Source organism: Camellia sinensis, chromosome 6 (assembly GCF_055761805.1).
Source record: "Camellia sinensis isolate YWXY chromosome 6, ASM5576180v1, whole genome shotgun sequence".
NCBI classification, from domain to species: domain Eukaryota; kingdom Viridiplantae; phylum Streptophyta; class Magnoliopsida; order Ericales; family Theaceae; genus Camellia; species Camellia sinensis.
In genome coordinates, this window is record NC_138966.1 from 147,555,500 (window position 1) to 147,574,468 (window position 18,969).

Here is an 18,969-nt window from a genome sequence, read left to right on the forward strand (position 1 = left end):
CTTTAAGAATAATATTAATATGCCTGACTCAAATCCAACGTCTTCAAATTACGTTGATAATTTCAACTGAAATTATATATTCCTGTCATCTAGGATGACAACAGGAATACATGATTATCTCCGAGAAGATGATTTCAAATCTAACTTCTTCGATTAGAAGCCTCCGTTTGAGAATTGAGTTGACTTTTTGATTTTTTGATTTTTTTTTTTTTGGTTATTTTAGTTTGGGTTAAAAAGTTTAGTTTGGGAAGGTCTTTTTAGTTTTTTAGTTTTTTTGATTTTTTTTGTAAGAGAAAAGTATAATGATTATGGATTGAATGTGATATTTTGTTTGTTGTGGCTAAAATAGCCAATTTTATCTTTTATGGCTATTTTAGCCACAAACCAACTTTCCAAACAACACGCATTATTGACGATGTTTGGTTTCATAATTGAGGATTCACTTTTTCAAAATTATTTTTTTTTTGTTTTTTTGTATTTTTGTATCTTTATTGATTTTTTAAATATTTCAAATAATTTTTTTAATTTTTAGATATACTTAACATAAATACACTTAAAAAATATAATATTTGTGAATTTTTTTAAAAAAAAATTCACTAAATACCAAAAATATAAAAAAATACAAAAATTTAGTATATTTTTCATATTCTCATGTATTTATTAATTTTTTAAAATATTCCTTTTCAAATATTTTACTTTTTAGATACATCTAAAGTGCATCTAAAAAAGTAAAAAAAATTACTTAAAATTTTAAAAATATTCACTAAAAACAAAAAAAAAATGAAAAACAAAAAACTCAATTTTTAGAAAATTGAATTCAGCCTCCGTTTGGGACATGGGTTAGCTTTTTGGTTTTTTTGGCTATTTTAGCCTGGGGCTAAAAAGCCTAGTTTGGGAAGGACTTTTTGACTTTTTTGACTTTTTGGTGAGGTGTCTTCTTGTTAAATTACCAAATTGCCCTTTTTGCCTTTTTTTTTTTAAATTTTTTATTTTGGGTTTGGATTTGGCATATATATATATATATATATATTTTTTACAATTTTGGGTTTGGATTTGGCGTATTTTGCTTAAATTTTTTTTTGCTTTTTTCTTTCGGTTTGGATTTGGCATATTTTGGTTATTTTTTTTTATTTTAATTTTTTTATGTTGGGTTTCGATTTGGCCTTTTTTTTTTTTTTTTTTTTGGGGTTTGGATTTGGCATTTTTTGCTTATTTATTATTATTATTTTTTGTATGTTGGGTTTCGATCTACCGAATTTTGCTTAAATTTTTTATTTTTTATTTTTTATTTATTTTGGGTTTGGATTTGCCATATTTTGGTTAATTTTTTTATTTTGGGTTTCGATTTCGCGTATTTTGCTAAAAAAATTTTTTAGCAGTTTTTTTTTTGGGGTTTGGATTTGGCATTTTTTGCTTAATTTTTTTTTTTGACAATTTTTGTATGTTGGGTTTCGATCTGCCGAATTTTGCAAATCCAATTTTTTATTTTTTATTTAAATATTTTTTGGGTTTGGATTTGGTGGATTTTGCTTAAAATATTTTTTTTCTTTTAATTTTTTCGGATTTTGCGTTTGGATTTTTCGTATTTTGCTTAATTTTTTTTTCTGTTACTTTTTTTTATTTTGGGTTTGGGTTTGGATTTGGCGTATTGTGCTTTCAATTTTTCAAATTTTTTTTTGAAATTTATGTTTTTGTCTTTTTATTGTTTTTTTTACAATAACTTTTTTTTAATATATTTATGCATTTCATTTATTTGTAAATTACGTCGCGAATGGTAATTTATGTTTTCATGTTTTTTTTTTTTAAATGAGAATTGAATGTGGTGTAATGTTGTTGTTATTTTTTCAAAATTTACGATTTTGTCATTGTCTTATTCACTCACATTAATTTGTTTTTATATTTACAAAATGGCTTTTCTCTCATTTTATTTATTTGTAAACGATGTGGCAAATGGTAATTTCTATTTTTTTCTTTTTTTTTTCCTTTTTTTTGGATGAGGCCTATGTTTGTCGTTCTTCTTTTTTTAATTTACGTTTCCATAATATTTTTTAATTTGTATACAGTACTTTGTTATTATATTTGACAAATCAGTTTTCATGCGTTTTTTATTTATTTTATTGTCCTGTGTATTTTAAATAATTTAATTTTAAATATTTAATTTAATTTTAATTTTAATTTTTATTTTACTTTTAATTTTGTTTTAAATATTTAAATAATGTAAATAATCTAAAAAATTATTTTAACAAAAAAATTTAAATAATTTCAATATTCAAAAAATTTAAATAATTTAAAATATTAATATTTTAAATTTAAAAATAACTCTAAACTCAAATCGTAACTAAACACATAAAATAAAACTCTAAGTAATAAATTATTTTTAAAAATCATAACCAAACACATAATTTGAAATTTCATACTACTTTCACAACTCTACACTCAAATCATAATCAAATACATAACAAAAAAATTAAAATATTTAAAACTATTTTTATAAAATAGAGTTTAAATTTATTTTTATAAAATATTTAAACAAAAAACAAAAAAATGTGTTTAATTTTTTTTTTTAACTTTCTTTGTTTTTTCTGGAAAAATGTGTTTTTTGGGAAATTTTTTTTATTTTTTTATTTTTTTGTGTGTGCTGCCGCATGCCCCTCTTTCATGAGGGGTAGTTTCGTAAATTTAGCTTAGCGTTGGAACTTGGCAAGCAGCTGTGAAGCTTTTGTCCTTTAGTGGCTAAATAAGCCTCTTTTGTGGCTATTTTAGCCTGAAATCAACTTCCTAAACAGGAAAATTAGAACTAAACACAAATTGTTCATCTACTTTCATTCATGGTAAACTGGAACTGCTAAAGAAAGCTTATCTGCCACTTTTTCTTCTTCTTCTTATTATTATTATTTAATTTGTGAATAAGCTAATTTTAAAAGGAAATTGATTTGTAAAACATAATTTTTATAAATAAAGCCCATCCAAAATTACGTGGTAGCGATATTTTTATAATTATTCGGCTTGAAATGGAAAACAAAAAAGAAGAAAAGTCCCATTCTAAACAAAAATAATTAACCAAAAACAACAAATTAATATTAAAAGAGAATTTAGGGGCGAAATCAGTTCAATCCAAGTGCTACTTCATTGCTACAACACAACCTTACCAAAAAAACAAAACAAATATCAACATTTGTATCAAAACAAAACATAAACAACATCTAGAAACAATCCTATCTAAAAATAAAAAAACAAAAAAAAAATCTAGAAACAATGACACAATGATTTTTGTTTAATATATGCTCATGTGGACAAGTCTGGGTGATTCTTAGGGAAAAATTTGGGCTTAGGGTTTTAAATAATTAAGGCTTTTCTAATTTTTTTTTTATTGTCTGAAAATTGAATTTTTTGTTTTTTTTTTATATTTTATTTTTGGTGAATTTTTTAATATTTTAAATAATTTTTTTGTTTACTTTTTAGATATGCCTACCTAAAAAATAAAATAAATAAAATATTTGTGATAAAATATTTTAAAAAATCAATAAATACATGAAAATATATTGAATTTATATATATATATATATATATATATATTTTTGGTATTTAGTGAATTTTTTAAAGATTTTGTTTCGCAATATTATATTTTTTAAGTATATTTATATTAGGTGCAGTAAAAATTTTTTTTAAAATATTAAAAATATTTACTAAAAACAAAAAATACGAAAAATAAAAGTACAATTTTCAGAAAATCAATCAACACAAAACAAGGTGGTTTTTTCAAGAAATTAGAGTTTAAAAAATTATAGGTTTCTTTTAGGTAACAAACGAGAACCATGAAAGAGAGAGGGAGCAATGCGATGTGATGATTGACGCATGGACGGCTAAGATTAGTTCGGTTCAGTCCCTTCCGGTTTGAATTTTACAGAACTAAAGAACGAACCCAAAAAAGCAAGGTTTTATTTTTCACATTTTTCTAAAAAAAATAAAAATTAATTTGAAAAAAAATAAATATTAAATACCAAACCAAACCAAACTAAACCAAGCCTTAAGTCTCATCAAATGGGATCGGCTACATGAATCCTTCTTCTCCACGTGATTCTATCAAACGCCATTTCGTTAGTCAAATTAAGTAGATTCATATCTCTATTTACTACGCTAGCCAACGTCAATCTCAGTCTATCTCGTCCCCTAACACTTCCATCTATCGTCACTGGATCGCATCTCTTCACTACTGTTTCTGTTAGTCACCGTTAAATATGGCCAAACCATCTTAATCTATTCTCTCTCAACTTATCTTTTATCGGTGCTACTCTTACCCGTTCCCAAATATACTCATTCCTAATTCTGTCTTTTCTAGTCTTGCCACACATCCACCTTAGCATCCGCATCTCAGCAACACTCATCTTATTTACATGTTGTTTCTTGGTTGCCCAACACTCCATCCCATAAAACATTGCTGGTCTAATAGCCATTCTATAGAACTTTTCTTTTGGTCTAGTAGGTACTCGTTTATCGCACAGTACCCCAGACGCACTTCTCTACTTAAGCCACTCCGCTTTAATTCTATAGACCAAATCTGTAGAATATATTTTAAAAATTTTAAAATTATTTCCTCTTTAAAAAGAAAAATGATTTTGCACCCTTCTCCAATGAGTTGTCAAGTTCAATCAGATGGATGGTTGTCTTCGGACAATCCAATGATCGAGCAAAAACTAATTTCTTAAGAAAATAAGGGTTAGTACATTTATTTTCATTCTTACAACTTAGTATGTTAAGACTTGGGAGTGTCGGGTTTCTACTCCATGTGAGGAGTTGTGACCATGTGAAGGAAGCCTTAGAAGTCAAGAATGGAGGCTACAGATTTTCAGCCGAGCTATCCTATTATAGGGTGGTTGTGTTGGTGGCTGCCATTAATGTTGTCGGTGGCTCGTCGGCAGCTTGTCGGTAGACAAGATTGACTTTACGCTCTCCCATTTGTGTATAAATGGGGAGAGTTGGAATGCAACAAATTGTGAGGAACCAAGAGAGCAAAATGAGAGAGTGAAGAGAGATTGGCCCTCTGTGTGGGAGAGAGTGCTCCCCTGGTGTGAGAGGAGGAGTTGTGTGTGGACTGAGTGAGGATGAGTGTTCCTCCCCCTCTATGTAATCTGTCCATATATAGTGATATTTGATTACTCTCACGTGAATGTAGGCATTGGGCCGAACCACATTAAATTTTGTGTTTTCTTTTGTGTGTGTGGGTTGTTTGTGCTTGTAAGTGATTTCTGGACATTCTAGGCGGGATCCCCGATCCCATCAAGGAGAACTTAAGACTAAACATCTGTACTGTTCTCAAGTTAAGGAAAATAAATTGGGCTAGAAAATCATCCCATTGTGACACAACACCTATGATTCTTAAGGTTGTGACTTATTTTGGTCTTCCCCTTGAAATCACTGATTTATCTATAGGTCCTCAATTGTTTTAAGACAAAGGACAATTCCTACAAAAATAGAGGCTAGATCCAATAAGAGAACAACAAATATATAACACGAACTTTGTATAGTAGTCTGCATAGGTAGGCCTTGTTTGGTTTGTTTTTCAGAAATATTTTTCAGAAAAATTCTCTACAAACAAATTTTCAAGAATAATCAAACCAAATAAATTTTTTCAAAAAAATTCTCAAAATTTTGTTTGGTTACATACTTTCCAAAATCGCTCTCTCTCTCTCTCATACACATCAAATCAATCACTTTTTTTAAAACTCTCTTCCCAAACAAATTTTCAAAATCATTTCTGAAAAAAAGCAAACCAAACAAGTTTTCGTACTTTTTATCTCAAAAACTACTCTACAAACACAAACCAAACACACCCTAATCTCTACAATCTCTTTTTACTTCCATTTTAGGTTGATTATGTGATCTTCCATCTAACATTCCTTCCTTTCAATTGAAATATTTCTTTCCTGTTATTGTAAAAGTCAAAGTTCTGGTTAAAGATGTAGAAAAGATGCATATTTAGTGCATCAAACCCTATCACTTATGGACCAAAAACCAGATGAATCCTTTACATCATGACATGGACTAGAATTGGACCGAAAACATACTAAATAAGAGGATAGCATATCAATTTATCTTAAATTGAAAAAGAAAAAAAGAAAAAAAAAAAAGGAAAAGGAAAGTATAAAGCTAAACTCTACACACAATAATTAGTCACTGAAAATTTTACCTTGAAACAAACAATAATCAAAAGAATAAAAAACAATGTCCAATTAGTACACATTAATGGGTGTTTGAGAGGGAAAAGATTAGGTATACACCTAACTTTTGGTATAGTGCACAAAGTGGTTGCTCCGAGAATTAAACCCATAACCTCAAGGTCATTAGGCCAAGAATTTATCATTGAACTAAATATTAAAAACCTTATGAGGGGTAAACATTTCATGTTCTTGCAGCTTCTTCTGACTCAAATAGCATCCCCTCTTATGGTTCTTGATTTCAATCAGCATCATATGAACTTAGTTCCCTTCCTACAGAAGTTTCTATTCTCCCAGCACCATTGTCCATTTGGGTCTGCCCATCCAATGACACTCAACATTAACAGTCATGAAATCTTTACCAAAAAAGGAAATGAAAAATGAAAACTATTGTACATAATGTAATTTTTTTTAACTGATATGATTAAAATAACAATTTGTAAATCAAGATTAAGAGAAGAGTGGCTCCTAATTTCAGACAAATATAACTGGGATATGACAACATCAATGAAAAGATAACTATAAATAACATTAAATTATACCAGAGTAGCCAGTGTCAACCACTAGCCAGTTAATTTTGTGCAAAGCACCAAACAATATATATATATATATTTTAATCTAAACAAGCAGCAAAGACATGCAAACCTAACCGAAAAGGGAAAATTTCCGTGACGAAAAATCATAAAATGTAGAAACAATGCAATCATCTAGCACAATAGTAAAATATACTACTAAGCATTTGGCTTTGGCCTAACCATGAGTTTGTTTATATAACTCAACATCATCAGTAGCAACGAGATAAAATTTTGAATGTAATGCGGATTAGTCACGGTACAAAGAAAGTAATTGAATTCATATAACAAATCTGAAGTTCATATATTTATACAAATCAATTAAAATTAGGTCACCAAGACCAGTGCTTACCTTGGTTTAATCATATCTTACATGAACTCAAGTACCAGTGTTGGGTGTGGATATGTATCTAGAGGTCAGACTCATTAAACTATAAATTCAAGGTACGTAGATTTGGCAAAAAAATGTAATATTTTTATATTTTTAATCAAATATATGAAATAAAATAGTGTTATATGTAACTTATAGTGTCAAAAAGATATTTATAACAATTATACACCAAACAATAATAGTGTTAAATACAATTATATAAGAAGTGTCCAATGAAATGCATCCAACACATATCTCATATCTGTGTCCGAGTGTTGGGTCTCCAAAATGGGTGTTTGATTTATGCTACCCAAAAATAACCTAAGAGGGGGAGGGGGGGGGGATGAATTAGGTTTTTACAATTATTAATTAATAATAGCCTAATAAAAATTATGACTAGCACAATAGATAAATATAGTTAATGAAATAAAAATAATTAAAACAAGTGTTTTAACAACTATGTCAGATAATGATTTTAGCATAGTGAAAATGTGAAATATACCTTCTGCAATTTAAATAAAATAAAAAGATAAGGGAGAGAGAGGCAAACAAATTTATAGTGGTTCGGCTTCAACTCGGCCTACGTCCACTCCTCAAGCTTCACTTGAGATTTGTCACTATGCTTTAGCTTCACGGGGGTGCTAGCAACCTCTTTACAAATGGAGCAATCCTCTACGAATTTTACACAGACTTCATAAGTCCAAACCCTTGCAAATCTTAGATGATTCACAATCATTCTCAAGATTTCAAGAACACAGTGTTTGCAACACTTTTACAAGATGGAATGATATTTTTGCTTTCAAAGAAAGCTTACAATAAATATCTCTCAAAGATGGATATACAAAATGAAGCTCTGGTTTTTCTGTAAACCTTATACATGAAAGATAGGCTTAAAGTTATAAGGCTCAGTGTATATTTCCTAAGAGAGGATGTAAACAAAAATTGAAGAACACTCCTCAGAGAATTTTTCAGAGAATAGATGTGAGTGATTATAAATCAAAGAATATTTTCTAGTTTTTTTGTAACTTGTTTACATTATAGGCTTTGGTATATATAATGAAAATTATAGCCGTTTATAGCCGTTTATAACCGTTGTATTCATTTGAATTTATAGCCGTTTATAGCCGTTGTAGTCCATCATTACTAATTTGAATATCTTTCACTCTATCATTACAAATTTGTATTCATTTGAATTTATAGCCGTTTATAGCCGTTGTACTTCCATCATTACCAATTTGAATATCTTTCACTCTATCATTACAAATTTGAATATCTTCCACTTGAACCTTTTGAACTGCTGTTGTGCTGGGCTGTTTGAACCTTTGTTTTTGGGCTGTTTGAACTCCTGATTTAATCAAATATTAAATACATTTTAACAACATTTAGGATAAAGGTTTAGGTGAGAAATAATGGGACAAAATAAATTTTGATTCTATTTTTTTCTTTCAAATAAATCATTAAAATAAATTTTAATTCTATTTTTCTCTTTCAAATAAATTAAAAATATAATTAAATAAATCATCAAAATAAATAAGTCTAACAATTTATTTTGAAGAGTCCGTATAACATAGGTTTAATCTCATTTACTGAACATATTCAGTCAACATAAAGAAATGGTTAGTGAGTGTCATTGCAATGCATTTTTCTCCAAATTCTTTAATCAAATTTGTCACCACTTTGGAGTTGTTGAATTTTGTCCCAAAAAGCACAACCAAAAGAAGGATGAAATAAACAAATTTGAGTTACCCATGTAACCCATCATGAAAATACCAAAAAATTAAAAATTAAAAGCAGACAAGGAGAGATGTATGCTAGCTCCATGAAGGCTACTCTAATGTAATGTGATAGGAGGAAAATCGATTCCGCAAAATATATGGGATATTGAATCAAGACCTACTGCTGTTGCTTTGGCTCTGTGTCGACAGTACAATACAGAGAAGAGAACAATGCCGTTTTACCTTCGCATTCAACATAAGTGGTGAAGAGTGTACAATAGAGATGTACTAAGAAGAGGAAAAAGAAATCACAAGAGTGCTGAAAAGAGGACAATTGGTGGAGCTAATGGTAGATAAAGAGGAGGTAGACGCAAAGGGAATTCATTGAGGGATGTTGTCACCGCCACCGCCACTGCTGCCGCTTTATCCGTTTCCACAGAAGGCATTGTTAATCACTACAAGATTCTGCTAAATGAAGCTGAGGCAGTTTGGAAAATTGGAAAGTTATTGGGAATCTGGGATTAAGCTATGAAGGAGGGGACAATGAAATTGTGAGTCCAATCCGTGTTATGGAGGAAGAGAATGACACGTAACTTGATCGGCATAGCAAGGATGAATACCCAAGTATATAAGCAGTTCATTTGTTCTTGCCTAAGGTTAAAGGGTTTTATTTTATTTTATTTTATCAATGAAGCTATTATCATGGAATATCAGAGGTCAAGTGAAGAGGGAGAAGAAAAGAGTGAGACTTTGGTGGTGGCTGAAAGGAAGATTGATTTCTTGCTGCCATCTCATGAGACTAAGATGGAGCCTTTCAGTAAAGATAGTGGCAGAACTACTTGGGGAAGATGAGATGTACATTATGAAGCTGAAAAATCAATAAGTTTTTCGCTCTGTGTTTTGAGGTGTTTGAGAGATTATATTGTTTTGAAGATTGGGTATTTAGAGGTTTTTTGTATTGATTTGGATTGGCAGTTGTAATTGCTTTGATTTAGGAGTTCTGATTTTTATTTATTTAGGAGTTTTGGTGGCATCTTGGCATTTTTTTAGTGTTTTTGTGGCCTTTGGATATGCACTCGATTGGATATGCAATTGATGATGTATTTTTCCTTAGCCATCCTGGATGTACTCTCTTTGTATTCATTTGTTATACATCAGTGTATTTCTTTTTTGCCTATCAAAACAACTAGGTTGGCACGTGTTCTATATGCAAACCAAAACCCGACCAAAAACAAAAGACAACAAACAAGACACCAAAACCTTCACCAACCCATCAGCACAACTTAAAAAGGTCCACAGCTGCAAAACAAAGACAAAAAACAGAACAACAGCCTTGAAGTAAAATCAGCATCACAAAGTCTTCCTCTTGTTGATCCTTTAATGCAAGCTCATAATGCACCTTTCCCAGAAAAGTCTGTCACCTCCAGCTTGACTCATATTAGATTCCAATTAGATCAGTTATTCCTTTCTTGTAAATGTTTGCCGGCTCTGAGATACTCGGGTTTTGAAATTGGGTCCTTTATACATAATTTTTTTTAAAAAAATGTTGGATAAAATAATAAGTATTTACAATTTTTTTTATTTGTTAATATCCACACAAATTCTACTTATATATAATCACTAAAATTATATATTAAGTTTTATTTACATAAATCAAGATATGAAGAAATCATTACAATAATGAAAAAATATGAAATTATAGTCTTATTGCTTTATGATTTAATAAATCTAGATTACAATAAAAGAAAAAAAAGAATTAAATAAAATATAAACTTATAATACAAAATAAAAATTAAACTAATGACAGTAAAGTATTAATTAAATAATACTTTTATCATAATTTTAAATGTAAAATTACTAATTAAGTATTCATGATTTACTAGGGCCCTTTAGTTTAGATTGTGACAGAAATCCAATACACTGTCTTAGCAAAAAAAAAAAAAAAAACCATAATAAACATGTCCATGTTGGTAGAGATGACACTTTTTGTTTGTTTGTTTTTATTTTTTGCAATCCAAAAGGAAATAAAAATCAACGATAATAGAAAAGGTTTTCTTAGACCATCTCCAACGGTGAATTAAATTTGGCATCAGATTCAAATTTTGGTAAAAAAAGTACTTTTTGGTGCTCTAACCGTTTCACCAAATTAATATCAAAATGAGAATTCAACAAAAAAATCATCAAACTGAGAACAAGGTACTGATTTTACCAAATTACTATTCCTGACCGTTGGAAGAGCTGAACCGGTCAACCAGCCGGTTGCTCGGCCGGTTGACCAACCGGTCCACCACTAAAAGGTTCAAACAGTTCAAATGGGTTGGTTCAAACAATTCAAAAAAAATATATATATATTTTGCCTTACTGGTCGACCACTAAAAGGTTCAAACAGTTCAAATAGGTAGGTTCAAACAATTCAAAAAAAAAAATTTTTTTTTTGGTTCTTACCGATCGACCAACCAGTTGTCCCTGGAGCAGATTTGATAAAAATTAATCATTGGAGCATTCTGTATCAAATTGAAAAAATAATTATTTTTTTTACTCAAATTTGATGAAAATTTTGATTCATCTTTAGAGATGCTCTTATTCATGAGGTGATTGGTAGCTTTGAGTATTTAAATTGTGGTTGCCTCTGCAATTAATTTCCTTCCACAATAAGCGCCGGCAGCGAAAGATCAAACAATTACAAACATATACTGAGGGATTGTTTGGAGTGTCTTAAATAAGTGTATTTTTTATCTTTTTAGATTAAAAATTGAGAAAAAAAATATAAATGTTTAGGTTAACTTTTTAACTTTTTATAGAAAAATGTATATTAAAAAATTGTATAAATTAGTGTGCAGGGAAAAATTAAGATTGGGAATTGTGTAGTCGTAATTTTTGACTTTTGGTGAATAGTGATAACTTTTTAACTTTTTGAATAACTTTTTGACTCTTTGACTTTTTTTCAACTTGTCAAACTTGACCTAAATGTAAGGAGGTGCAACATATCAATGAACAATAAAGTAGTAAAATGTACAGGGGATTTAGACTTTGTTTTGATAAAAGAAATATTTTTTGTAATTTTAACCTTAAAAATGATGGTATGTTAATGGTTGCGATGGTGTAGGCGGTGGGAAAGTGAGCTCAATAAAGGCTTTTTTTATATCTTAATAACACTAATTAAATTTTGTATAATCAAGAGACTTTTTCATGGGTTCTTAGTCCAAACATGTTATTACAAGACTTTGATAAGATGTATGCTTTTATTATCTATGATTGAATTTTTTAACAATGATCTTTTTCCTGATATCTAAGATAAGGATTATTTATTTATTTATTTATTTTGACAATTAAAATGACGAGTATAACTTTTTAGACTTTAAATAAAGAGTATTAAAATTTAAGCAAATTTTATGGTACACATCTCTTCAGAGGATGTGTGTTATATGTACTATGTGATGTATTTAAATGTGATGTTCATTACGTATTGTTTTGATAGTGTCACAATAATTTTTGGTTCAAAAATAAAATTAAGTATTTTGTAATAATGTTACATTTTTTTATCCAAAAATTTGTTAACCACAAAAATATATAATATTACTACAAAATATGTAACTTAATTTTTGAATCACAAATTATAGTAACTCTATCAGAAAAATATATAACATTTGCTACAAAATACATGATAATAGTGCATGTGGTATATACATTTTGAGGAGTGTGTACCATAACACTATACTTTAACTTAATATTGTATTTAGTTCCCTAGAATGAGATGTGACGAAAAGAAATAATTATTTCATAGGTTCTCCTTGAGGGGGTGTATATTTTTTTACTTTATTTTATTACTTTATATAAAATGGTCCAAATTTCAAACTCAAAAATCGTTTCTTGATGGTTTTTTTTAGTATTTATTTTTTTACCTTTTTATGAGATGAAAAAAAAGTAAATGAGAATGACTTCTTTTTTATTTTTTATAGTTATATCGAAATTTTGTGAATTATTGATTTTTTTTTTTTTTTTTTAGCAATTTGGAAAGTTTTTGACTTTTTTAATGACTTTTTAACTTTTTATTGATGTTTTAACTAATAAAATAGTCGTAAAATGAAGTTGCCAAATGGGCTCTAAATCAAATATATCTACCACATTAAATTAAAGGAAAAATTAAAAAAAAATCGAAATTTGATTATTGTAACAAAATAATTTTTTATTTTTAATTTTATTAATTTAAACTCTAAACTTGTTAAACCATGAGGCTATTTCTGTGAAGTAAAATTGAAGGAAAAATGATACTTTAGTCATTAAACTCAATATAAATGTACACAAAATGTCAAAATATATATTTTTGAAAAATGGGTGGGTGCTCGAATTTCGTGGGTCGAAATTTGGGTCGAATTTGAAGAGAGGGAGAGAAGAGAGGAGAAGGAGAAGAGAGGGAGACGGGGTGCTGGTTCTGCCGACGTCCTCGTCGCCTCGCCATCCTCGTCGCCTCGCCGTCCTCGCCGCAGCTCCGCCTCTGCCTCGCCGCCACACCTCTGCCCCTGCCTCAGCCCCAAGTTTGTTGGCCCCCTCCCCTCCCCTCCCCCTCCTTCTCCTCCTCCTCCTCCCCTCCTCCTCCTCCTCCTCCTCCTTCTCCTTCCTCCCCTCGTCTTCTTCTTCCTTCTACTGAAAAAAAAAAAAAAAAATACAAAGATCAAAATGACGTCGTTTTGATCTTTCGACCCATTCGACCCACGAATTTTCGAGCTACCAACCGGGGTTGTATATTTTTTTGTTGATTTTAGTGATTAAAATATCATTTTTTTTCTTATTTTTACTTAACTAAAATAAATAGATGATTTATATTGAAAGCAAATTAAAAATTTAAGATTTAAATTGATAAAATTAAAAAATTAGGATTTATTTGATTACAAGGATAAAAAGAATTTTTTTTTAATTATAATTTTCCCTCAATTAAAATATGCTAAGAGAAAGAAACATTTCATCAAGTGAGTGAGGGCAAGTTTGGGAACTAGTGAAAATAGTTAAAAGTCACTATAAAAAAGTCAAAATTTTCTCTATTTTTTGTATATATATATATATATTTTGTAAAAAATCAACTAAAATAATTAGTTCTCAAAATAATCCTAAGGCTAAGTTTGGTTAGAATGAAATAATGAACAATTAAGGAAATAAATAGAATTTCTTTTTTCTTTTTTCCTTAGCTTGTTTAGCATGAAGTAACAAGGAAAATATAAGAAAATTTAAATTTATTATAAAACTAATTATTTATAATAAAAATTCATATTTTTATAAAATTTTCATCCTAATCAAATTCATACAAATTTTTTTTTTCCTTTTCTTTTCTTTCATTTCACTTTTCGTCATTTTCACTTTCCATCACTTATTTCTTTTTAATCAAACGAAACCTAAGTGTAGCATAACAATTTTATTTTAAAACGTGGTTCTTTATGTAAATCTATTGGATAAAAGATATTTTTAATCCTTAAAATATGCATTGTTTGTTATTTTAATCTTTTAAATTTTAATTTTATAATTTTAATTATTAAAATTGTCAATGTACAAAAATAAAATGATAAAATTAAAATGACAAATAAGGCATACTAAAAACTCTCCCACCCTAAATCTACTCTTTTTAACTTTGAAATAAACAAACACAACAATTCAGTTAGGGGCAAACCTGAAAATTAATTGAATTGGCATTCAATTTTGAGATTCATTTTTATCTTCCCTAAACCTTGCGTTTTCCACCTTCCGATTGAAATATTCTTCAAGACTGACGATTTGAGTCATATAACCTCTTTTTCCGATTCGGGACCAGAGCACGACACGAGGGATGTACTCGACGATCCAGTAGTCTTTTCCTTGGTTGGGTTTGGGTTCCATTCTATCTATCAATTCTTCTGGCATACCAACAAACTGAAGAGTTTTGAGGTTTCTGAGGTGGTGGATGCCAGATGGTACCTCCTTTAGTTGCGGGCTAGGCTCAATCGTTAGAAGTTCAAGAAGAGGCAATGCTCCTTCCTCTATTATCACTGAATTCAATCCCTTCAACCCTACGAGACATAGTTGCTTGAGTTTTTGAAACCTTCCGATCTCAAAATACAACTGCTCCCCATCATATGCATCCACAAGAACAAGACGTACCAAACTAGGCAAGACTTGAAGAGCTTTTAGTGGATCATTCTTGGTTCAAGTAGACGTAATGTGACTAGATTTTGAAGTTTCAAGTTCCAGTCGGGCAACTTCTCTAAACGTCCAACCAACTCGAGATATTGAAGATATTGAGGTGGAGATGATATATAATGTACATCCAGAATCTCATCATCGCTTGAGGCCCTTACACTCAAACGTTTAAGGTATTTCATCTTTTCAATGGCTGTACACAGAGCCCTCTCATGTTCTCTTCTCAATTTCGTAATTCCCAACTTCCTTAGCTGCCTCAAATTCTCAAGCTCTTTAATTAGGCCATGATTTGTCTGCACATACCACAAACTTTGTAGCTCCTCTAAACCTCCAATCCCTCCATGTATCTTCACTCCTACTTTATAATTTGCCAAGTAATTAGATTCACGGTTACGAGAACAGACAAGAAGATGTCGTAACTTATGGAATCTACTGATATCAAATGGGAGCTCTCTCATTGGGGAATGTTTTAGATCCAAAGTCTGTAGGTTGTGTAACTTACCTATGGACTTTGGAATTATCTTGACATTTGTGTTCCATATGCTTAGGAATCTCAAAAGAAATAGATTTCCCACTTCTTCATGAAGTTGATGAAAAGGAGCATTCTGAAGATCCAATACTTTCAAAAGCTTGAAATTTGCAGCTAGTGTGCCTAAGAAAGGCTTCTTTGGCAGCTCTGGCACTTGAAAAAGAAAAACAGAACGAACTGGGGATTTACCAATGCTTTCCATAACCTTATCCATGTTGCAATAACGCATATGCATAGATAGCCAGCGAGTTGTGTCATTGAAACTTGAATTCTCTTCCAAAATTTGACAGAAACTAAACTCCTCAGACATTGAGAGAATAATCTCACGCACTACATCATGTACCTGACATTGTTTAACTCTTCCATCAAATTTTGTTATTGACACTAGAACTAAGCGTCTATGGATCAGCTCAATCAAGCATTCTTCTGCAACTTCTTCCCTTGTTTTTCCTTTCTGCTCTTCAATGAAACCCTCGGCTATCCATAGCCGAATTAGTCTTCCATAACTGATAGAGTAGTCCTCTGGCATTATGCCAAAGTACAAGAAACAAGATTTGAGGTAGTGAGGCAGATCATTATAACTTAACAACAAAATTTTTCTGATGCTTGTAAGATTTGGATTCCTTTCCAATTCAGAGTGCATGCTACCATAGAATTTTTGCCATTCAGATATACCCTTGTTTTTGGTGGACAAGAGACCACCTATAGCTGCAATTGCAAGTGGCAAACCTTGACACTTCCTAACAATTGCATGTGATACTTCCTCCAACTCAGGGGGACAATGACCCTCAAAGTCCAATTGGAAGGCTTTCTTGCAAAAGAGTTCCCAAGCCTTCTCTTCGGATAGGGCTTCAAGCTCGTAGACATGATCCATTGAAGTTTCTTTGCAAAATGTAGTAACCTGTTCACTGCGTGTGGTGATGATTACCCGACTGCCGTCACTATTTTTGGGTAAAGCATGCCTTATGGATCCCCAAAAATCAGTTTCCCATACATCATCAAACACAATGACGTACCTCTTTGCGGATAAATATCCTCTTAACTTGACAATGACTGACTCAATTCCCTCATCAGGTAGAGGAAGAACATCATTTCCTGATAGCTGCTCTATCATTTTTTTGAGGAGCTCCTCTGGCTTGTATGATTGAGAGATAGTGATCCACGCTTTGCAATTGAAATGTGCAACCACTTCTTGGCTGTCATAAACTTTCTTGGCAAGAGTGGTCTTGCCAATTCCACCCATGCCAATCACCGAGATCACTGCTCGTTGTGATTGATTTTGGTCAACCAATCTGCTTATCAGTTCATATTTGGGAGATTCAATGCCAACGACTTCGTCGTCCCCTATGAAAAGGGAAGCCAGTCGAGGGTCACGCCACATGTTGTCCTTGGTGTTGCTGCTGCTATGTTCTGACGAAGTACTAGTACTGAATCCATATCGATCAGCTCCTTCCTTGATCTCACGGATTGTAGTTTTGATGTCTTGGATCTGAGAAGCTATCTCATGTCGTGGCTTTAGCTTAGTGATTGTCCGAGTGACTTTATGCAAGGAACCAAATAGTCCAAGTTGTTTTGGCAAGACCAAGAGAATGTGTTCATCGATAACATCTTGTATCCGATAAGCAACTTGCCTTACTTTTTTCACCCATATTTTCACACCTTCATCTCCAGTTTCTGCTCTTGATTCTGCATCTTTTAAGAAAGAGTGTATGCGCTCCAATTCAGCTTTGATACTGACCATTTCCTTGCGAACACCCCTCAACAACTCTACTTCACTGGCTAACAATGGTCCCAAATATTGAATAACAGAGATCACTGGTCTTTCTACCATTAGTTCTCCCTGCACTAAACACATCATAACTTTTAGTTCTGATTATGCTTCAGGTAGGATTGTGTCCATGTAGAAAGGAAGTTAGTTAGATGATGATGATGGTGAAGTTTCAATTCAGTGCATGGCTCTGTTTATTAGTTTATGAGAGAGGTGGTGAACTTCAGTCATGAAGAAATTAATTATTTTGGATGCATTTTCCTCCAAAAGGTTAGATAAAAGAATAGATTTGATTCACATTTTAGGTCTTGCAATAAATAAATAAAACAAACCTTTTATTATAATAGTATTTTTAGTTTTTAATTATTTTCAAATTATAGACTGGCCCCTACAGATTTTGTAAAAAAAGTAAGTGACTTCCCCTCTAGGTTTTATTTTAAAAAAAATAAAAATAAGTGAACACAACAATGATTGATGGTAACATATATATTTGAGTGTAAAAGAGATACATCATTTTTCATCCTTAGATCATGCCTGAATCATGAATATGAGTAGGAATCTACGAAAGAAAAGAAAAGAAAAGAGACACCGAAATCATCACTTTGAATAAGAATTTCATGGATTTGAATAACAATTAATAGAGGAAAAAGTATGCAATTGATTTTGGGCAATAGAAGCAAAGTGAAGATTTCAGATTCTCTTTTCTCCTCTTCCTGTTTTGTATCATAGCAGTGCTTTTGTAATTCATTTGTTATATATACTGCTTGATTTAAGTAGAATCTTCATGTTTGTCTGTGATTTTTGTCTTTGTGGATTTAGAAAAGGCTAAAATTCAAGATGTAAGACTCTGATCAAGGAAATATTATTGTTGTCATAAATGATGAGAAAAATATATAGATATGTGTTTGTAGAACATACCTGCAGATTGATGTGCAACTCTAAAAAATGATATCAAAGTTCCAAATTCTTGGCACTGCCTGCTTTGATGGTTTGTCAGATTTCAGCAAAAAATTTCACTGTGGGGAAAGACTCTTTGACTTGCAGACTTTAGCTCCTGAGATTTGAATCATATCCAAAGCATATACCATTTTTAGCTCTATGATTCATCAGAATACAACCTCCACCAGCGGTACCTGAATAGATGGCTTGTGGACTTATTCTTGTGGTAGGTATATATCTCTCCCTCAATCACTATTTAATTCCAGCTGTATAAGTCTCCTTTTCACAACTTATACATATATATATATATATAATATAATATAATAGAAGGTGGTTTACTCGAGGAAGTTTTGTGGCTCTTTGATCTCTCTTTCCTTTGAAAATGAAGTTTTAGTGAATATATTAGGAAAGAGGCTAAGTACATTTAATCCATCTCAAAGAAATTACTTTCATTCCAAATAACTTAATATGGTGGCTTTGCCTCAATTGAAAATTCAATTTCACACATATTTTTAAACAATTCACTTCTGAAGGCATTATTGAATGATTTATTAAAACGTAAGTTCTTATTTGGCCTTCATTTTTCTTTTCAATTTTTTTTTTCTTTCTAGTCAGTGAAAAAAGAAGAAGTAATATTTTATTAATAATGATGAAACAAACTGAAGTAGGATAACCCCACCAACAATAAGACTATAC

At 30.8% G+C, this 18,969-nt stretch overlaps 1 protein-coding gene across 2 annotated transcripts; it reads right to left on the reverse strand.

The window, feature by feature from the left end:
* Nucleotides 1-14,366: 14,366 nt before the first annotated feature.
* LOC114317668 (disease resistance protein RPM1-like) lies at nt 14,367-18,588 on the reverse strand. Of its 2 annotated transcripts, none has more exons than XM_082875071.1 (2): nt 18,253-18,588; nt 14,367-17,406 (listed from the first exon to the last, which is right to left on the reverse strand). In XM_082875071.1, the coding sequence occupies exon 2, from the start codon at nt 17,395-17,397 to the stop codon at nt 15,025-15,027; it is 2,373 nt and encodes a 790-aa protein (XP_082731197.1). In that variant the 5' UTR covers nt 17,398-17,406; nt 18,253-18,588; the 3' UTR covers nt 14,367-15,024. The 2 variants fall into 2 exon arrangements, with proteins under 2 accessions (XP_082731197.1, XP_082731196.1); XM_082875070.1 differs by having other exon boundaries at nt 14,367-17,411; nt 18,253-18,587.
* Nucleotides 18,589-18,969: the final 381 nt, after the last annotated feature.